General features: G+C 39.1%; 1 protein-coding gene across 14 annotated transcripts in view; it reads right to left on the reverse strand.

Moving 5' to 3' along the window:
• STOX2 (storkhead box 2) overlaps positions 1–23,131 on the reverse strand; it is a 104,946-nt gene that overhangs the window by 15,317 nt on the left and 66,498 nt on the right. For 10 of the 14 annotated variants that reach the window (XM_017744412.1, XM_017744414.1, XM_017744415.1 and 7 more), the window contains one exon: positions 4,306–4,458. In XM_017744412.1, coding sequence (XP_017599901.1) covers positions 4,306–4,458 — 153 coding nt within the window. Of the gene's footprint in view, positions 1–4,305; positions 4,459–10,833; positions 10,968–11,290; positions 11,368–23,131 lie in introns of those variants that run through there. The other 4 variants (XM_017744420.1, XM_017744419.1, XM_017744421.1 and 1 more) reach the window with 3 other exon arrangements.

The following is a 23,131-nucleotide window of genomic DNA, read 5'->3' on the forward strand; positions in this document are numbered from 1 at the left end:
GGGAAAGAGATTGAAATGGATGTACTGACGTTTTACACCAATTTAGGCAAAAATGCACTGCAAATACATGGTAAAAATAATAATAAGTATTTTTCACCCAGTAAACTATAAGGGCTACAGTCTGTTGGGTGAGTCTCTAAACACTGGATGCACAGTAGTTACTTTAAGTGAGTAACTCCTGTGAATGGAGAATGTGCAGATGAACACCAAGGAAAAAAACAATTAGCACGCCTGGCAGTCAATGATGCTATAAATTTAATCGTGTCAGCCTTCCCTCTGGAGTTGAAGACAATCACTTTTATCACTCCCAGCATACAGTCCATGCTGTGGTTCACTAAGCCAGCAGTGATGACAGCAGATGCAAATCTTGGGAGGTCAGCATTGTCAGCTACAGGTAAGCTATGGGTTTTATTCCAAGCTCTTTTAGGTACTTACAAAAGCAGAAACAGACCCAAAGTCAACTTAGGCTTTCCTGCATGGCAGACAGGAGCAATGACATTAAAAAAAGAACAGTGGGATATAGAGTGAATACAGATTTCTTGGCTTTCTCAAGACTTTCCTCTTTAAAATAATCTGCCCACATAATGTCTATACACAACCTGTCCCCTTGCATTCAGAACTCTCCTTATGGTCTCCCTTCCTCCATGAAATAGGAACAAAGGAGAAATCCCCAGTAGCTTAGATACTCCAGCACATAAAATATTGCATGACAGCAGTGGTGTTATTTAAGATTATGTAGTGGTTTAATAATTCAAAAGCAGAAACTGTCTGGACACTGAATCATCAGACATGTACATTTTCTGTATCTCAAGAGAGTCTACTATGCCATCCACTGAGCTTCCAGACAGAAGATTATGTCTTGTTTGCTGCTCACAAAGAACACTGACCTAGAGTGAACTCAGTTAATGTAAGACACTTCTTTTAAGTGCTACACATATATTTCATATATTTAAAGAGTCAAGTTATAAAGGTGATTGTTGGAGGAATTTGCCAGCTTGCAGAAAACTGCTTGCTTCAAAAGCAACCTAGTCCAATACACAAGTATTTTCTACACTGCAATTTTGAACGTCATAAAATTATCTAAACATATATGTGGACAAAATTGGGGAGGAAAAAAAAAAGACAAACATCCTTACTAAAGGCAGCACAGACTAAGGCTTGATGTTTTCATACAGATAAGAGGGTCTGGTTGCCAAACACAGAACAGGGGTTACATTCTTAGCTCCTTATACTGGATTTCAAAGATTTACATTTAATGTATGGGATTTAAACCATGGTCAATAAATTACAAAGTAGGGCTGTACAAACATCTTATTGTTTAATTCTAAGTTAGAATAATGGAAGTATGTGCAGGAGCAGCCCCTCTTGCTTTTTTAAAAACCCGAAAAATAACAAAAACCACAAATAAGATCTGCATTATCATTACAAACTTTTTGAATAAAATAAATTCATGAAAAATACATCTGAAGTAGTACTTAAATGGTGTTAAATCTGCTAAAATGATTTTCTCCTGAGCCAATGCTAAGGCTTAACAAGGGATAAAAGAAATACTCTGATTGGCTCATGAAATACTAGTTAAAGATGTGGAGTGGTTGCTATGTGATGTTATAAATAATTAGCATACCTTATTTCAGATAGAGCCATGGCCCAGATTTATGCCTGCACAATGGCTCAGCAAACTAGAGGGCTAGATGGCAACTGTAAGACCCTGCACTGAGGAAAATGCTTATTATTCTTAGGCACTTCTGAGAATAGCAACTGGGGTCGTAGGAAATTTATCTACATCATGAAACGTGGTGAAGCATCTGTTCATTAGAGCACAAACAACACACGCAGGCAAGTGCTGCTACATGAAGAGATACAGAGAGGTTACGTGATAATAACAGACACATCTACAGTGGTAACGCTCTTCTCTCCCTCAGAGCATGAGCACCTAGTTAGGAAAAATAAACTATCAGAATATGAGAGGACATCAGATATTTTTCAATAGCCACAAAGAATACAAGGCCTCGAAAAGCTACAGCTGATTTATTAGAGGGATTTGGGCAGAAAAGTGAGAAGTGTCAGCACAAGAATTTCTGTTTATTGGAAAGGAGAAAAATTTTGGATAATCCTCATACACTGAGAAAACATGTATGCTTACTATGTTAAACATGTCATGGCTGGGAGAGAAAGGCATTTCTCTAGAGAAGGGGAAAAATTGGTCAACAAAGGGTGGATTTTTTTTTCCTTCAAATAACTTTCTCTACATTTTAGGAAGTGAGGTTCTCGGGTTTTATTTTTTTAAATCTCAGACTTGAGAAATTCACATGTTAATGGCTAGTGGGAAAAAAAAAAGGCAGCAAGAGACTATGTGCTAACTTGCCTCAGGCTTTGTCTGAGCAATGTCTACAAAATAATCCAGCCAGTTGAATTATTTTTCATGTTTGGTTCTGTCTAACAAGAACTGCACAACACACCAAGTGAACTGATAATCATGCTCCCAGGAAACTCAAGGGATGTCACTAATAAATTATCATTTCCACCATGCAACAATGTTTATATAAAAATATTGATAGAATAAATGAAAAAATACTTGCAATCTATGAAATTCTTCTAGTACACAGCATACATAGAAAAGATAACTTGGAAAAAAGTCATCAAAATGAATTAAAATAATTACAATTGTGAACTTTGCCTTCTTTGCATTCTAACCCTTACAATTTTTACCACTATTATCAAAATCAGCCTGATAAACAAAACTACAAATAGGGAGAGAAAAACAGTATTTACAAAATATGCTTGCAGTATATTTTTCAAAGTGCGATTATTAAATGTCAGACAGAATTGTTTATTCCAAACACAGCTCTCAATTGAGAATTATATTTTAAATTCTCAGATCTTAGTACCAGTTATAGCAAAAGACATGTAAATTTCAAGGGTTTAAGTAACTCTTGCTCTGAAATGTAAGCAAAAAAATTCCAGACATCAAAACATGGCTGTGGTTAGACTGCCTAGATGAGACAGATGCATCAGTAGTTTTCGTACTGAAGCATGTTTAATTAGCTTTTTACAGCTATAAAATAGGTACAATGGAGAAATTTCTCAACTACTTTAGAGAACTGTAAACTCAGATGCAGAATACGTAAACATCTTGCCCAGGATCAAACAAAGCATAAATGAAAAAGTTCTGCTCTCTTGAGCAGTAAACCTCTGCCCAATGCTTTAGCGCCTCAATGTAAAATTTCTCTACAAGATGCCTTTTGCATGATTCACCCACTCCAGATACAGATGGCCAGTACAGAAGCAGCATATTCAAGAGTACATTCTTGCTACAGGATTCCCTTCTTGTGATGTTTCAGTATCTTTAATCCAAGACATTTTCCATTTACCATTTGAGAAATATTATCAAATGCTGACAAGAATATCAGATGAGAATTCTGAACAGTACACCAGCATTTGTGAACACAGCAAGTGTATCTACAGCTCTCCAAAGCGCTCAGTTTAGTGATGGAGAGAGTTGTCTTTTTTGTTGTTGTTTTTCAAACAAGGGCAATTCAGGAGCAAAAGCCAGAACTGTGTCCAAGAAGGATCTGAGAACTCCTGGAAAGTAGGCTTACACAGCCCTTTCACTTTAAATACAACCTCCCCCTGAGGCAGGCACATCACTGTCACTGGACTCTACTACTTGCATCAGACCACACATTGAGAGTCTGTCCTAGGTGAAGGAAGACACGCAGCTGTGTGGGAAGCCTGGTCTTTAAGAGGGAGGTCTCTACAAAGACCTCCATGGGGTTACCTCTTTGGAGATTGGACAATGACACTTGGACTGGTTGAATGATGTCAACAGGACTCTTATGAGTTAGCTACAAGGGGCTTGAAAGCCACAAGTCAAAATGAGTTTGCTCTGGCTATGACAGATCATGCTTTGTTCTCCATAGCTACTAAAGAAGCCCTGTACTCCTTTGGCTATGATGATAAAAAAGGTTATTTTGTGAGAAAAATCACAAACAAGCTTATTCTGATACTGTCTGAAAAAAGGAAATAGCCAATATTTTGTTGTTTAGTACTCCAAGTAGTTTTTATTACTTACATAAAGTCAGGAATTTGCCCTGCAAAATGCATTTCACATGAATGGTCTTATCAAAGAGAACTCAATTCTCCATATGTTTAAGAATAAAGATTAGAACCCTAATGTCTCCTTTTACTTTTGGTTAGAATGTCAGGATTTGTCAATATTCCCATCCAGAAGGTACTGAGGATTCTTTAACTGCCCTTCTGCAGACATGTGCTCATCTGACCGATGATTTATTAATGACTGGTTACCTGGGAAGCAGGTGGTTAGGTGCTCCATTAGTGCTTCTTGTGTGACTTGTTTTCGGGCAGAGTTCATTGCTGAGATGGCCAGGCAAAGGATTTCCCCAAGTGGAATAAACTGTGACTGAGTGATGGGAGACATGCTGATGGGTGATACATCACCTGTAAAAAGACAAAAGATGTGCAATGAAGCGTTTTGTTTAAAAATCTGCTCAAAGAACAAGGATGTAGAGATACAGCTGGTGAAAATTCACAGAGATCTCTCGTTTTTGAACTGAGCTGGGGATAAAACTCTTACAATGGAGAACCATCCAACAGCTTATTTCAAAACTTAAGAGACACCGAGAACTTTGGAAAATGGGAGATATACACTATGCAGACATAGTTTCTCAAAGGGTACAACAGACAGACTTAGAAAAATGACAATAAATTAGGACTCATGGTTGCAAAACCTCCTGCTTAACTTTGTACTAGGTAACTGCACAAACAAAATAGTCCCACATATTTCTCTGGACATAAAAGGGGAGGTTTCACTCCCCTTTCAAAGTATAGATCACCCACCGTTTCAATTTGATATAGTATTTTTTATTAATAGTAATAAAGATCAGAAAAAATGTTGCTAACTTAAAGAATAACATTTTCACTCAGCTGATAAAGCACAGAACACTCCTTAAGAGACGCAAAAGCATCCAAACACCTTAAGACTGATACCCTGAATAAACCTCTCCTGCATCTACATGCCAAATGTCTTTGTACAAACTACATACTTTTTAGAAGAGAAGTTTTGATGGTTTCAGGATGGCCTGAAAATTAAGTTTGTTGTAACTTTTCTCATGTTGTCTTACAAACTATTTATTAATCTATAGTTTAAAAAAAAATCATTAAAAGATCTTAAAGTTATAGGAGAAACTACAAAATTGTAATACTAGCATGACTACACATATACAAGAGCATTTTAACATACTTTATCCAAGTACATAAATCTCTGATTCTGCTCTGTAACTCTTCTTGAAGTGGTAACAGCTCCCCAATGATCTCAAAGAGAGGAAAGCAACAGGCTAAAAGAATTTCCTTGCCAATAGAAAAGGAGTAGAAAGCATAACAGACAGAACAACGGGTGCTTGACCATGAATCCTGTTCTGGCCACAGGTCAGTCAATAGCCAGGGATTAAGTTCTACCTAAACGGCTTTGAAATTTCAGGAAAATCATGCTATTTCTGCTGTCACAGAGCAACACCTTGTGATCAAATCATGAATCAAATTACTAGAAATTAATTCAAATCCAAATTTTCATTCTCAATTCAGAAGATCTAATATTTGCCCTATTAATTCTATATTCCTATTATGTCTACTAAACAAGAGCAGCAGCTTCTAAAATTGATTATCAAAATGCATTTACTCTAGCATTATAATCAGCTCTTCAGGGGGAAAAAATTGGTAGGAGTAGTAAACTGCATAGCTGTCTCAGTGAGACTTATGAGCAATTTTTCAATCACAAGCTCTATAATCTGTTGTACAACAGTGATAGATGTTACCCAAGACACAAGAATGATTTAAAACTACACATTTGTGCTGTGCTATCTCCTGATTGCTTTTGCTTAACCAGGCCTGACCAGATCAATGCTGCATTCCCTTCCCAGCACGGCAGCATTCTTCCAGCTGCAACACAGTGAAGCCCAAGACCCTCCTCATTCTTATCTCACCACAGAATTATGACCTTGAAATATAACATTCTCTGGACATTTTTTATTCAAATACACCTAAAAGTTCCTGCCATGTGCATTACAGACAACGGCAAAGAAGATGACACACAGCTTACAGGGAAAGTTTAGAGATAAGCTTCCATATGACTTGGGAGCAAACACCATTTGTTCCCTCATCATTTGAGTATGGATAAAGAACGTCACTAACCCGTAATGTTTACTAATAATTATATCTGCTGTCAGTTTAAACTTGTTCATAGACAAATCTTTGTAATTAGCCAGACACGTAAGTTTACCAACTTTGATCACCAGTCACCATGCACTTTGTACAGGGGATCAGTTTCTTTAATGATTAATTTCATGTCTAAGAAGCATCAGAATTACAGTAAGAATTATGCAGATTTAGCTAAGCAATTTAAGAAATTACTGTCTTTAACACAAAGATTATGTGTCATGGGTATCATTGTGAGAACTACTAAACTGAGTTCAGTGCAATGTCAGACAGATAGGCATATATTGGCCACAGCTGAGGTTTAATCTTATCAGGTTCATTGGGCACTGAAACAGGCTCTCTGGTGTCCTGGTTTTGCCTGGAATAGAGTAGCTTTAAGGACATCCAGGTAAAGGGCAGCAACCCCTTAACTGTTTATCACCAAAGACCTGGCAATTTCTTAAACCTAAGCAGCCTGGCAGGAGTATCCCTGTGCCTGCTCCCAGCCATGCACTCTCACTGCCAGCTATACACGTGCCAGGATGGGAGAGTGGGAGGAAGACCGACCTCTCACCCTTGCATGGGAATGATCCATTCACAGCTAACCAGAACTATACTTAGGATGTAAAGAATGGGCCTTAATACCATAATCAGACTCCTGAAGTGGGAAAGCCACTCAAGGAATTTTATACCTGAAGCTTTGCTCTGCAGCCTTGTAGCTGCCCCCAGAGGGATGCTTGGACAAGAACTCAGAAACCAATTGCTCTGCTCCTGCCCAGGAGCAGCCCATCCCTCTCCTCTGACTGCCAAGAGCCTGCAGAGATCCACCTCTGAGATCACTTCCAGTCAGGACCTGTTAACTTAAAACTGCCTAAGTTCAAACTAAGAAATAATAAACTTTGCTTGATTTTAGTAACATTGCACAGTTCTTCCTTTTAAAGTAGGCCTTCAGCATGGAATTGCTTTCTAGGTTAATTAGCAGAAAACATTCAGTCTGCACTGAATTTGACCTCCTGCCAGCAGGACTCTTGTCACCAGGAAGAAGCCAGGAATTTCCACTGAAACACTAACTATACTTCACATTAATTCCTCAACACAAAACATTCAGTATTGGTTCCTTAATGTTAACACAATTTCTAGCACAGCACGTTATAGTTAGTATACCAGGGTAACACACATCCTGCTTACAAATATTTGGGAGCTTGACAACCATTTAATTAACTATAAAGATGACTATAATTGCCCATAAAATCATAATTTAAATGGCTTTAAATGAAATAGAAATGTTCAACAAATATTGGTTTATGTGAGGGCCTTTCTGGTTCGTAAGGGAGTATCGTGAGTTAAGCCTTATTCTTTTCCACTGAGTGCTTTTCAGCCTTCTTCACAATGACAAGAAAACTGTCGTTTCACCTCTGTTGTGACAGAATAATCTCCATAGTTTGTTGTTCATAACTGTCTGCTAGAGATAGTTACTAGCTCTTGTTTAAAAAGGCTAGCACACATTTTGAGCAGATCTAGTGATAGAAAGCCAAACTCCCCTCACTCAGGGAAGTTCTGATTTGCCAGATTTTATCTTGACTGTCCTGTGGCTCTGGGAAATTACACGCACTCTGTGGTTATAGTAAAGTCAACAAACTCCTTTGATGCACAATAACAGCAAATATCTTGCATCTATAATATAATACATTAACATCAATTACGCACATAAATACTGCTAGGCTGTTGAACAGAAGGTTTACTACAACTTCTTTAGGAAAGATCTGCTTAAAAAAAAAAGCAAATATGCTTTTCCTAATTTTTTGAAGACCACATCACTTACACAAAACATCTAGCATATGGCTCCTGTTAGCTCTGACTGATGCTTGTCTCAAGCAGCTTTCTTTTGAAATCAAATTGGTAGCCTCTACTTTCATATGTTTGTGTTCCCAATTAAATGAAAACTGGAGCTCAGAGAGCAGTTTTCACCAGCTGACTGCATGTTTTGTTTAAATATAAGATATATACGTACGTATATAGCTCTAGCTCTGTTTCTGCAATGTCTTTCCAAACTTCTCTCTAAATAAATTTTTTTTAAAAAGTTTTCTAGATTTCTTGTATTAAGTGACACTCAATTTTAAAGACTGTCTAAGCACATAAGAAACAGTGAATGGGAATTGTACTAATTTATGTCTTGGGGATTTGTATCGCTAGCCTGGGGGGAAAAATTATTTTTATTACTTAGAAATTAAAAAGATTATGAAGAAATTAAAAGATTATGTAGCACATAAAATAAACACTTAGCTCTTACATAGCACTTTTCTTCAGTGGTTTTCAAACATTCTGAAAAACTGGGAACCATAACTATCCTTAACACATAGATGAGAAATTAATGGTCTAACATAGCTGGGAATGAAAATTCCCACATCCTGAGCCCATACCAGCCGGAACTTTCCCTGTGCTAGTGTATCAGTGTGTCTGTTCTCTGAAGGTCCGGGTGTCACCATGTGGGGAGAAAATGAGGCAGACTACATTCTGTACCATGTATCAGCAATTAAACTATCAACTACACACTGATGACAGAATTTTTATTAGTGATTCTACTGCTGGAAAGAAGTTACCTAGTAGTCAAACTCTTTGTCTCGTGAACTCTGCATAAAGATTACTTGAAAAATCACCTCTTGACTTGCAAATGGAACCAATTCAGTACAACCATTGTGAATGAATTAAAGAAATTACAGTGCAAAAATCACACTATATTAGAATTTATACACCCTATTTCTCTGAAATAGGGAGGAGACCCTCTGATGCACACTCTGTGTCCTGTAAAGTACAGGAAGTCAAAGCCTAGTTTCACTTCTTCAGACTCTCAACACCTTTTTAATCTTTTGTTTCTTACGGCTCAAGATAACCTTTAAACATATCTTTTAGCCTGGTTTCCACAGAAAATGAGGCTTGAACAATCACAACCTGTGTGTTTGCATGTGTCAGGGAGATAGAGCCTCACCAGACAAGAGTGATTCTAAAACAAGGGTATGCTACATGTTACATCTGTACAGAGCTTCAGGCATAGCCACCTCCCACTAGACAGGACAGAATCCAGTCAAAAAACACTTGTCAAGGGAAATGACTTCACTATTTTTGGTGCTTACAGAACTACATTATTAATCAGAAAACATCGAGCTAGAGTAGCATAACTTCATGGCATCTCATGATAATAGTGGTGGTTGCAACAGAAATCCCCCACAAAAATTTTCTTGCCAACAGCCTGTTCTGATCAACACTTGTCTATGATTTCACCCTGGGAAGAACTACAGAAAGGTCATTTTCAAACAAAACTACTTGTAATGGGCAAAAGAGGGCCTAGAATATTATCATTTTTTCCCAAGAATACTGTAAGCAAAAAGTCTCTTCTAGAAAAAGTACACTTTCAGATTTACTTCAGGAAGGGACAGATGCTGAAGAAGTTAAGATGTCTGGCCTGGGTTGCACAATCACCCCTTTTTGCCCCAAACCCCATCTTGACTGAATTATGCTAATTAAAGAATTCTTACATAGATGTAGCAAACCTATTCTGATGCGAATTCGCGACACGGACATATAATTGCCATTTTAAGCTAGATGTTCCCATTTGATTGAACAACAGGAGGGAAAAGGAAGAATATGTAGATTTCTTTGGTATTAACCAGATTACCATGAAATACCTTGAATCTGCACTAGCATGCTAACACAGAAAAGATCACATTTCACTGGCAAAACTGGAAACAAAGAAAATTAGAAGAAATGTTGCTTGTGCTGTTTCCAGACATACCCTAAATCCTCCTTTTAAGCTACAATTCCTGGAGTATTTTATGAAATAAGCTGCAGGCTGTGTTTACTGGACAGCTACACATATCAGAGGACTGATAATAACAATGAAAAAATACAATAAAGATTTTTCCATTTATTCCTGTTTAAGAACAGCTTAAACAAAGGCTCAACAAATGCAGTAACACATTCATTCACTAACCAGCAAGTTCCTTCGGCATCTCTGAAATGCACACCCACCAAAATAAAGAATGAACACTTCCAAGAAAGGAACCACTCCAAATCTATACAGCCTGAAGAAAACACACCAAACTTAGTATAACCAATATAACAAACTTAAACAAAGTTCTAGTTCCTTGTTAGTTATTAACTTCAACTATGTAAATTGATCTTTTTAATCATTCAGACACAGCTACAATCATGATCTTCAGGTTCACCAAGTGGCACTAACTTTCAGAAACAGGTGCTAAATTACCCACAGTCAGCAGACTCATCTTACACGCATTCATTCCTGTGATTTAATTTTCCTTTTCTTTGTTCATGTCCTGTGGCCAGCTGCCTCCTGATCCAAAGTGATATCCCAGCACGTGTTACAACTATGATCATAAAAAGTTTCTGCTGGAGCATGGAACTTTCCCAGAGGATTCAGTTGAGGAGATTTCTGTAGCATTGCTTATCCTGGGAAGGGGGGGGGGCAGGCCGGGGACGACTGTGTTTTTTTAATATATTGTGTGCTTTAGAATGTGTTTCCCCAAACAGTACTTTTCAAATGCATTTTTTAATAAATGTCCATGTCTATATTCCTGGCACACAATATGTTAAAAAAGGGGGACTTACCTGAACCCCTATGGTCTGGTTCCATGCTCCAGTACAGTATCCAGAGAAGCTGGGATGTAACAACAATGTGCATATTGGGGCTTTATACCACTGTGGAAGGTGGCTGAATGCAGCACAGGTCAGTGCCACAGGACCTGAAAGAAGAAAAACAAAGCAGGCTTTTAGGCAGGAATATACTGAACACCCACCTCTTAAATCAGGAAATAGGGACACACTGAAGAAAAAAAAATGCAGTTATCTATGCAGGTCCACTGAAAGGAACACTATTTCACACAATTCTCACATAAGCATGAGAAATAAATGGTTAAGAAATTACAGAGGAGGTGGAGAAGAATCTAAAAGGGACTACAAATATAACTCCCACACAGTGTTTTGAAAACATCTCTCTCTTTGCCCGGTTTCCATGGAATGGCTGAAATCACATTCTGATACCACCCCCTGTTCCGAAGGCACTCACAGTCTTTGCAAAGCACCTCTCCACTGCAGTGCCTCAGGATTCTGCAGTGTCACTCCTCTTCTCCCTGGCTCTCTGCAAAGTGAAGTCATAGGAATGGATCAGCCAACCTGACTTCTCACTACCCTGCCCAGAATCCTTTGTGAACTGAAATGAGTCATCGCTCTGAAAAAATCCACAGCGCAATGTTCCAGGTTTCTCCGTGTCTGCGCTGGCTTCTTTGTCTTTGAAATGAAGTGCCTATGCTTCTGGAACAGTGCCCAGCTGCATTGTACAGGATAACAAGCCAGCCTTCTCATTAAGTGGACAAGAAAGCTATTTACATGCATTAGCAAAGACAAGCTAAAGCTTTAACCCTCTCGTCAAGATAAAAAAAAAAATCACCCCTAACATATCTTCTTGATGTAATGCACAACTCCCCCTATACACAGAAACATAAATGCACAGACATTTGTGGGCACAAAGACACTTACACAGATCAGTATTTTCTTAAACTATTCACTATTTATCATGACAGTTACCAGTTTTAGGTCTATTGATTAAAACGAAAGATTTACTCTCCTTTGTCAGTCCTGAAGAATGCTGCAGATCTAAATGTAACAAGCAGCTCTGCTGTACACTAGATCAAAGTTGTGCTGCTGCAAACTGTTTATCAAAAAATTAGAAGCAGTGGACAAGTTCTTGTAAGCTTATTTCTCATTATCCCATTCACCATTTGGGCTTAAAACAAAGTGATCCCTGAAACCATGCCAGACAGAAAATGTCAAACTGCTCCAGGTGCTGAGGGCCAGCAGAGCTGCTTCAGCTTCTGCTACCACTGACAAAGAAGGTAATGCTCAGAACGAGGTCACTGTGTCAGGATCTCATTCCCAGTGCTAGGTTTTCCTTGGCTTGGTGAGGATATGCTAAGCTATAGCATCAAGGAAACACAGAAGAAATAGGAATAATGTGTGAGATGAGAGACAGATGCTGTTGTTCCATAGGAACATTTTCAGTTGTTTGGAGATTTTCTTTTAAAAGAAGGCAACATTTAAAATTGCCTTTACTGAGAAAAACCTACTTTATTCATGACCTCATCATCAAAATCACACCAACATGCCAAAATGGAGGTGCAAAAAGGAAAAGGGAGTCTTGCCACAAAACATTTCTTTAAAGGTTCCTACATTCCAAGCATTTTGAAATACGCATATTGAAGCATAGAAGGCACATAATCCATAAAATTTTGAAACACAGCACTTTAGGGCTCACCTGTGCTATGCTGGAACAGGCAGTTCTCCTAGGTGTTCCCCCAAAAATGAACACACCAGGTGCTTAGGAGGACTGAACGAAATACAAGTCACCACCTCCCTATGCTGCAAGCCCTGGCCCTACAACAACCCTGGCAGTGAAAGAGTCCAACCAAGCCTAAAAGGTCTTTGAGTTTTAAGAAGACAAGTAAATAGCTGGGTTATACAACTAACAAACATCACTTGTGGTTACAGGTCTGTGGAGGTTGTTATGCAGCAAAGCCATACAGCAGATTAATGTACAAGTGTAAGGTTAATGGGATGCTTTGCTACACTGGTAGTTACACAGTAGCCATAATCTCACCATTAAAAACTGGGGGGTTGCTATACACACAGTCAACAATTTCTGTTTTCCCTGAAAGGCCTCCTTCCAGGAAATCTTCCTTCAACTTTACAGAAGTCTTGCCTTCCCTGCAGCTGCAGGATCAGCCACAACACCTCTAATGAATCCAGCTTGGCATTTACAATGTTTGGATCCCCTAGGATTGCTCCTGGAAAATGTTTGTCTGCAAAGTACACACCCACTTTACAGAAACAAGACTCACTCCATGAAGAAAAATTTAGAAGTGAATTAGAACAAGCACTTACTGAAAGTATAAACAAGTCTTCTTCCCCTTTGCACTGGACAACCTTCATGCAAAGCTAAATAGCTGGGCTTGTGCATGCAGCACTGTTTACACACATATGCACAAGATCTTGCTGCCATAGTCTTGCTACTAACACCAAAGTTAAAACACTGGCAGAAGAAAGCTACAGGTAATACTGCACTCTGAATACCTTTTCTCTCTAACAAATTTCTCTAGGACTTGAACCCATACTATATGCACAAGACCAACCCAGCTATTCTGAACAGACTGATACAACTGCAAGCTCTTTCAGTGAGACAATTCCTCTTGCATGTGTGATGCCTATGGCTACCTGGAATGCACCAAGCATGCACGTGTCTAGGGTGCACAGACATCTTGTGTACATGCACCTAGGCGTGCCTTTACTCAAATTCATCCATTTACAGCACCATTACACAGTCCTTTCATCAGTATTAACAACAGCAAGAAGTACCTGATACCTCAAACATGGCAGAGGGCAGAAGTGAGAGACCAGCACTGGGGAAAATATAAATGAGAATGTTTAGAAGAGCTGAAGTTGATGGACAAACCAGTGCTGCCATCATCAGTGATGTTACAGCAGCATGGCCTCACAGGAGGAAGGCCTAGCCAAAATACTGTATGCACTTCCCAACCAGGGCAGCTACTCTGTTCCTCCACCCCACATCTCCCCCCACAGCACAACAGAGGTTGGTGCTAAAACAAAGCTGCCTTATTGACAGTGTACAGTACAAACACACCATAGACTTCTCTCTGTATAACCCCATGCATGCACATGCATCCAAATAGACCAGTACTCAAAACACAGTATAACCTGAGATCAATCTCCATCATACACGGAGCAAGCAGATGATCTAAAAACCCCATTTTCTTTCTTTGCATACACTCCTTTGTCAAACTCTACATTAGCTTGCATATATCCTTCAGTCCTCCTGAGTCAGGGCCTGGGATTCCTTTCCTTTGCCACAGCTCTTTCCACATCACTTGAGAGGGAAACTCAAGAGGAGGAAAGGAATATGCTAAAACAGGGACACACACACACACACACATATGACAGAAAACAAAAAAGCTTAAAAAAGAACATGGTCAAAAGAGTCCAAGAAGGTTATCAAGAGTCTTCAGTCTCTTCTGTACCAGTTACAGTGGATTCCCAATTTCAGAGGCTAAAATCAGCCATCAGTGCACAGCAACTGGAGTCTGTAGCTGCAGAGACCATAGTCATCTACCACAGGATCATAGAATATTCTGAGTTGGAAGGGACCCACAAGGATCATCAAGTCCAACACAAGTAAATAGCCCATACAGGAATCAAACCTGCAACTTTAGTGTTACTGGAACCATGTTCCAACCAACTGAGCTAATTTCAGTGTTGGTCATCATTGACCACCTCTACAAGAAACAACTTCACAAAGCAGGAAGCACCCAGAAACTACATTAGGAACACAGCCCACAAACCCTGTGGCCTCAGAAGAAATCAGATTAAGGAACATCAGAGAGATACCAACTTACACTTACGTTTCTTTAGGAAATCTCTTAATACTAAAAATTTTGACATATTAGTGCTCCACTAATAACAACTTACTTGCAGTATGCTAATAAGTTCCGCTTGACTTACCTGAACAAATCTCCTGGTTCTTTAAGAAATCACAAGAGGAAACACGATCAGGGTATTAAGTTCATTAAAATCCCAACGAGTAATGCCCATCTGTTTTTGTTCTAATGTTGTCTAGGAGTTTAAAACCCTTTCTCTTTTCCTGCTGCTTACACCCCAAAGTATTAGCAGAGAACACACCTCTCCTCCTTCAGATCTCTTTCCATTGGCTTTAAAAAAAATCACACTCTTCTAGTGTTCTTTTGTATGTCTGCCCTTCCTGTCCCTTTAATCCTGTTAGAGGACTCCTCTACATTTACTCTAGCTTACGTAACTTTCTTTTAAAAGCAACAACCAGAATTCTGCACCGTATTCTAGTGTTCCAGCTAACCTCCCACCTGCATCAGTTACCAGGAAACTGGAATTCCCTTACTTTTAGTGGAAATACCCTGCCTTATCACCTGTTTTTCTCCCCACAGCTGTATTTTATTGGTGGCTCGCTGTCACCCTACAACTGAGCAAGCAGTTCCAGTTATCCTTTTTATGCTGACTGCAACTAAGTATGAAGCAAATATTCCTAGGTTTGACTCCCAAGATAATGATCTTTAACATCTCACTCTGTGGATATGATTAAGGATCTTTGATCATCCAATTATTCTCAATTGTTATCCATTTTTAAGCATCTCCTCTTACCACATTCTAAAAAAGAATCTCAAAACCTAAGAAGAAAAACAAACAGTACTCTAAGTGTTACCTAATGCAGGACAGAATCATTACCCAGCATCACACTTGTTAACACAACCACCCAGGAAACAGCATATGAATGAAACCATCAAGTCTTAACCGGGAGAACCAAGGCAACCAACGCAACTCCCTCCCTCAAAAGCCCAGTAGGTGAAACAATTGTGTCTTTTTAGAATTCAACTACTAAAAGAGGCTTCTTTAAATTATAGCTCACTGTAAAGGATGTGATATTTTAAACCACACAGAAGAATTCTCTGTATTTTGTCGCTAGGACCACAAAAAGAGAAGGGAGGAGGGTTTGGGTTTGGGTTTTTTTCATAGAAATCTGCTACTATCAAATTAATTTGACTAATGTTAATGCTATATTGTAATCAACCACACCAACACCCCACCCCCTCAAAAACAAAACCTGCCTGTTCTCTAGCAGCAAACAGCAAATGCAAGGAAAGATAGACGCATTTAAAAAATCTGACACTAGAGGAGGTTTGGCAAGAGAGAGTAAGCAAATGAGAAACAAAAGAAACAAAACCCAACAAACAATGATAAACCTTGATGTTTTCTTATAGGGTGGAAATTGTAAAAACACAGAGAAAAATACTCCTTTTCAAACACTGCTGAAAGCACAAAACACAGCTCTTGAAGGTCTTAACCACACATTCTTCACTATCCTCTTCAATTTAGCCAGAACACATTTGCAGTGTGGCTGGAGATGCTGCAGCAAACATTCAGCAAGAATCTAGTCAGCAGATAAAATTCTTGAAAGGTGAAGTGATAATTAGCAACACAACCCAAAGACATAGTGCACTCTCGCTCATTTATATTGACTACTGTAACCATTAAAAGATTTTCAGCCTGAAGAGAGTACTGCAGTGGTTACAGCTTTTCAAACCAATAGTGATGACTGGCAGATAACATCAGGTTAAAATAAGAACCTGCAACACTGAACACAAGTCCCATGGTACTGCAGCAGCCTTTAACAGCCCAGTTTTTCCTGGCTAGAAGAAAGAACTGATGAAAAGGCCAGGCATGGAATCAATTAAATTAGTGCCAAAGTGGTTTTAAAAAGAAAAGGTTAGATGCTCCAAAGACTTAGCAGCTGAGAGTTTACTGGGTCATTTTTTTCCCTGTGGTAGAAAGCAGAGTTTTCAATATGGCTGGAGTACCTTTAAGAAGGTATACTTCAAAGTGAAATCTAAATATTTTGCACCTCAATACATGAAGAAGCTATATTAGTATATTCTGCCCCTATGCTCTACCTGCGTGAGGTACATGCAATGACCCCTCCTGCTTCCCACAGTGGTTCAAAACTCTTTTAAATTCCATCCTTTGGTCTCACCTGTGTGGGGATTAGCTGTGAGAATGGGAATAAAGGAAATGCCATGGCACAACAGTTCAGCAGCTCACCAAATCTGCTGCCTCCCTCATGCTCGTCAGGCATCTTAGAGTAAGCATTGGAAAACCAACTGCACACATTGCCACCAGTGTATACTGCACCTTAAAGGGAAATGCCCTTATTCCAGACAGAAACAGTTCTTTTGAGACCCTCAGGGACTGGCATATTTTGATTTTTTATCCCAATGAGTATGACTGTCAGCAAACGCAGCAACGAAAACCTACCTCCCCAAATAAATGACAGCACCTAGAACCAGGGGTTCCCACAATTAAACAACTCACTGGATGAAATATTTCCTCCTGTCCATTTCACATATTTTTTACTTTTGAATTTTACTGAGCACTTATTTACAGGAAGCAGTAAACTAAAACCTACAACAGATGTTTTATTAATGTTAAAACAGTAACACCTCTCTACCTACTGCTCTGTCATTTTAAAGTGAAATTTCAGGAATCTGAAAATTGCCCTGTACATGAGCCATAAAACCAAACACAGTATTCAAAAGGATAAAATTACAAATTTCACAGAACCACCTCTCTTGCATGACTTCTTACGTATCTCATTTAGAGTCATAAGTTTAGAATTTTAATTACCACTCCTGACTCATCTAACGCATTCACCACTGACTCCAGCAACATGCAGAGACCGTGCTCCTAAAAAAACATAAACTTAACAAATTTAAGCACTATTTTGTCAGTGCTCACTGCACTGCTTTATACTACAGTGCTGATGTCACTATTCTGCAGAACTGCTCAGCTGTTCCATTCAGCTGTCGCTAGTCCCTTCTGAAATCCTCCTCAGCGGTCTTAATGAACCTGAACAACTGCGATCTGACAGACAGGGTTACCACTTCATTATCCATTCCATCCTTCAGATTTTTAATATAGCTATTAAACCCCAAACATTTAGTATTGATCCCTGCTGCACAAAAGACTTTTAACCATTTCCAGGGCCCAGAAGGGGCCGTCCTTCTTCTTTCTCCTCTGTATACTAAACTGAGCTTGACAAGACTTTTCTTTTGGACTTTCACCAAGCATTTATAAAGCACTAGAGCGTGGAAGAGTTCTTGTGCTCCCTGAGTGTCGCAATGACCCAGTTTTCGGAAAGATGAGAGCACATAAAAATAGTTGTCTCTTTGCCCTCTTATTCAGTATAGAGAGACCTAAACTAGGATATCAAGGCTAGACTCCTGAGATGATCTCAGGTGCTGCTGATGATCTCAACTTTAATTAAACTAAACCAAAAGGTTAGCAAAAGGAGAATCAAGATAATTTCTTTAACAGATTTCACAAGTAACCACAGGACACAGGGAGAAAAGATCATATATACAAAAATGTTGAGATCAAAGCATAGGGGATTTACAAACCCAAGCTCTAAATTACTACATTTAATGTCATAGCAAGATAGTTATTTTCTTAACACACATTAAAACAACAAAATAAGTCATTCCTTATATCTTGTCACCATGTTGTAATTCCTTACGCCTGGCTGTAAGAAAAAAGCCCTTATAGTTACCATCATATTCTTTCACGAAGCAACCTCCACAGGCAGTACTTTAACCCACCCAGATCTTATGGGCCTGAGGGCACCTCCTACTTAGACAGGTAAAAAATGTCTCAGTCAGAACCAGAGCTTGAGAAGGCTCTCTGCTTCAAAAGCATTTCTGATTATCAGTAAACATGGCATTGCACATGGTGAAGGGGATGGTACATGCCCCTCTCTCACCTGGCCACCCCCTCTGTGAGGCTGGAACCGCTGCACAGACGAGCCCCCAGAAACATCTACAGGGGATGCAAGTAACCCTGAAAGCTTACTTTTTCAAACCCCTGCTGTTCTTCCTGTTTGATTAGCTACAAGTTTTAGTCTTAAAGAGTTGATGTAGAGGCTACCTAAACAAAAACCTAGGCTATAAAGATTGAATTAGTAGCAGAAGAAGACGGGAGAGAAAAACAAGAAACAATATAAGAAAGAAAGAACACAGGAAAGGTTAAAAGGAAATGTGAGAAAAGAGCTGATTTTTGTTTGATTCCTAAAGCAGACAATGCAGCATCTGAGATGTTACTTCTGAAAGTAGCCTTGTTAAAAGAATCCCAATGCTTAGCAGGGCTAAATGGAAGCAGAAATAATAACCAAATGGTAAGAAATAAAATTAGTACCTCCAGCTGTAGGAAGGCTGGGAAAAAAATTAGGGTCTATAGAATTGCTGGAATAAGCCAAGTGGGAATGGCTGCGTGTATCAGTGAAGAAAGAAATGAACAAAGGACAGTTGTTTTGTGACAGCTGATCTGCATGTGCTCTGCATCCACTCGGTGCTTGCTTTTGTTTTGTTTTCTGGGCTGACCTTCACCCCCTGCCACACAAAGGATTCAGTGAAAGCCTCTACTCAAAGTCTCAATTAAAAGCCCAAAAGAACAAACATATCTTGGGCTGCAGCCCCAAGCCTAAGCCCAGGTGCCAATGACCCAGCAAAGGCAGCATCCCCAGCAGAGCACCGGGCTCCTGCCGAGGGTACCTGCATACTACTACACCGCCTTGGAAAGAGCCCTCCTCCCCTCCCAGTGTCTGGAACAGGCAGAATAGCTAAAAACAAACCTTTAGCTTCTTCTCCAAATGGCTGCTTCTAAGTTGTTATGATGAAAGATCAAAGCTAGGGGAAGGGCGGGAGCTTACAGGACAGTAAAGAAAGTTGAGAGTAAATTAGTAGTGTGCATACAAATACACGCATGTAACATCACTAAGGGAGTATGTTAATGGTTTGGGCAGTTTGAACAAAAACATGTGAAAGCAGTTAAGCATGTCATCACCAACACTGTCTTTAGAAGTGTTCTGCTGCTTTATGAGCAGCTCTTCAAACACACATGCACATTTAGTTTCATACAAAGATGGTGTAATGCACAAGAACTTGAAAATGTGAGGCTACCCAAAGAGCATCCTGCATGGTCTGCAAAGTCTATGCATAATACGTGTGAAGTTTTGCTTTAAACTGTGGTATTTCATTTTGGGTACTGCATTTAACTGACTTATTCCAACATAGATTTGTTATGCAGCATCCAGTTTGGTACATGCTCAGAACATAATTTGGAGAGCATTGGTGTAACAGGGATAAGACAGAAACTGACCTCAGGGCTTTGGTCTAAAAGACTAATTTACTGTCAGAACTATCTTGGTGTAATTATACCTATGTAAATACCCATTTATTCTGGAATAAGTGTTTTGTTTAACCTGATTTAGCCTATACAACTTCCAGAAGTTTTATCAATGGGGTTGGTAGTACATGCATAATCCTGCTAAACTCATCTGCATGACCTTTTGTATCATGCATAAAAAGATGAAAGTTAAAAATGGAATAATCAATAGTAAAAATATAATACTAGTTTTGTTACAGGCAAGCATATGTCTTCCTGTTGTTCAATCATATGCTCCCTAATGCATTCAAAAACTAAATGCTTAAACAAAGGAATTAACTTTCTACTAGTACTTTTTTTCTGGGTTCTGACAGCTTCGGTCTTCAAGAGTATATAACCACTGACATTTAGAGTTGCAAGTACTATTTCTCTAAAATCTTCCTGTTATGGAAAAAGGCAGAGATAGTAAAGGAGCCAAATGTGGCTTCTATTGCCATATGTTGTTTCTAATAGTCACAGCCTGAGTTTCAAAACTGATGTAGATTTTCATTTCCCTTTATTTCCATTCAGTGCTGCTGTACTATTGGTACTTCTTAAAGTCGAGACTTACTAAGAAGCCTAATTTTAGGCACTCATTTCTGGAACATGGCACAAAAGCTCACGCTCAAATGTGAAAAGAATCCATGCATGTAAGATATCTGGAAATACCTGAAAGTCTTGGTCACATCTCCTTCATACCTCAGTTTACAAACAAGAGCCTAGAGTCTACTTTACGGCATAGAGGTTTGAATGTGATTTACATGTCTGTTGCCTTGCTCCTGACAAACATTTTTCGATGGAAGTTTCGATGTAATTAGTGTTTCCAAGAAAAGTTTGGGGGTTGCAAAATTATATTCTTAAGAGGTATACAGAGTAAGAAGTTCTTGCTTTTAGAGAATATAATTCTGGTATTCTTCAGGATATCTTTGGAGACTGAGGATGCAAAAGCCTAGTGCAGCTTCCCAGTGACATTTTTCCTCCTGATAACATAATTTCTTTCAAGGGCAGAAATTACCTTGTAAAACATAATCACCACATACTTTCCCCTCAAATGCAGCCTCTGATTGTCTCATTCATCACCTAGGTAGACAGACATTACGCAATTCTGTTTGCCGGATACTGCTCCTTAGGAAATACTTGCAGAATACCAAAAGGATATACACTGCCCCCCAGACCTCCACAGAGGGTCATCTTCAACTGTGGCTTCCACCAACAGTGAAGTCACAGCGCTGGCTTTCTGATATCACAGCATTCTCTGTAGCAACAGCCTATGAGGTCACAAATAAAGGATTATCACTTTGTTGCAGGATTAAGGGAACTAAGAAGCTGGTCCATCAGGAGATGCGTTTTACTCCAAATAATGGGCATTAGGAGAATGCTGAAAATAAATGGGTTGTAAATTGTCTTTGTCTGGCATGCACCCTTTTTTCAATAATACTGTAAAATAAGGTATTGCTTTCATTAACAGCTCCTAAGCAATGGAATGAACTACAGGCACTACCTCCTGAGCTATTACATGGAAGATGAATTCTGAAACAACTTTCATATCTTAGGACTCCTCAGTCATTTGATTTTGCAGAGGTAGACATCAGTCAGACCACTCCCCTCAAATGGTCTGCTGGTTAGTTTATTCACAAGTGTTCAAAGCTAGTAATAAGTTTCAGAAAGTGACTAGAAAAAAAATACAAAAGGAAGTCTGGAAATATCTTGCCCTAGCCCATCTTATTGTTTAGACAAGGATTTGTGAAGATGATTCCAAACTGAGAGTCTATGTTACTAACAAAGACCGAAAAAAATATGCATTGTAAGTTACAGCAGAAAAAAAAAAAAGTACTAGATTAAAACTCCAGAAACAGTGATTACTTAGAAGAACCTTCAGTGCAAAATAAGTCTGCAGTCACAGGAATCTTTGCCACAAACATCGCTGTTAGAATAAAACACTTGTACAAATAATGTCATTACATTCTTAGTGGTTTATTTTTTTCAACAATATCTGGTTTACTTCCCAGTGAATACTCTGTTTCAAAGTTTTGTAAAATACAGAATTCCAGAACCTGTTTGAAACTATTCCAAAACCTTTATCCACCCACTTCCCCACCATGGAGCAAATCAAGGATAGCACAAATACAATCACCAAACGAATGCTTCCTAGCCTTTCAAGGAATGACTGTGGCTTTGACATAACTATCCAGAGCCCAAATTATTTTCAGCTTTTAAAGAGTTATAGTCTGCTGGGGAAAGGAGGGATGAAAGGAAGGATGATAACGGGTGACAACAGAGTTACTACATTATTCACAGAAATCCTATGACACATGCACGCTTGCACATGCAGACTTTTCCCACATTTTTGAAGTAATTGCCCACTTTTCTAGACGCCTGGAAACTCAGGCTACCTGATGTCTGGAAACTAGCTACTATATGCATACATTCTTACCTCACATGTGCAGCAGGTCCAACACATCAGGTTACTATGTATGCATAATTTATCTGTCAGGGACTGTCCCAGATTTTTAGATTAAGATCTAAAAATCCTAAAACAGCCCGGCTTGTAATTTTCAATCTGACCTGTGATGCAACCAGTACAAGCAATTGTACAGTGTGAGAGTATCTTGCAACTTCAGGAAGATTTTTGAGTAAGGCCCTACTTGCAGCTTATAGAAGATGGAAGGAGATACTTTCAGCATTATGAGTGTAGGCACTAATACCAATTTCCATTCTAGAATTGGAAGAAAACAGTGGGCAGATTTGCAGATTCACCTGGAGCTTCACCCACCAGTCTGGAAAATTTATATTTCTATGTTGCAGCAGGACAACTATTAAAAACGCTGAGAAGAAACAACACAGACGGACTAACGAGATGTTTCACAGTGTTTTAAATACGCTTTGAAATTTTGCAACCTATTTAAAAACGTTGTTTCTTTTGCCCTCCAGCAGTAGCACTGAAGAACCTCAAAGGAAGTGCTTAGATAGACCAGACTTACTCGCTTTGCCACTCGGCTCTGCAGCTTTCTAGGGCTGTCGAGAGCGGCCGGGCTGATCCGTGCCGTGAGACACGAACCCC

The sequence above is a fragment of the Corvus brachyrhynchos genome, unplaced genomic scaffold, assembly GCF_000691975.1.
Source record: "Corvus brachyrhynchos isolate BGI_N302 unplaced genomic scaffold, ASM69197v1 scaffold17, whole genome shotgun sequence".
Classification (NCBI taxonomy): Eukaryota; Metazoa; Chordata; class Aves; order Passeriformes; family Corvidae; genus Corvus; species Corvus brachyrhynchos.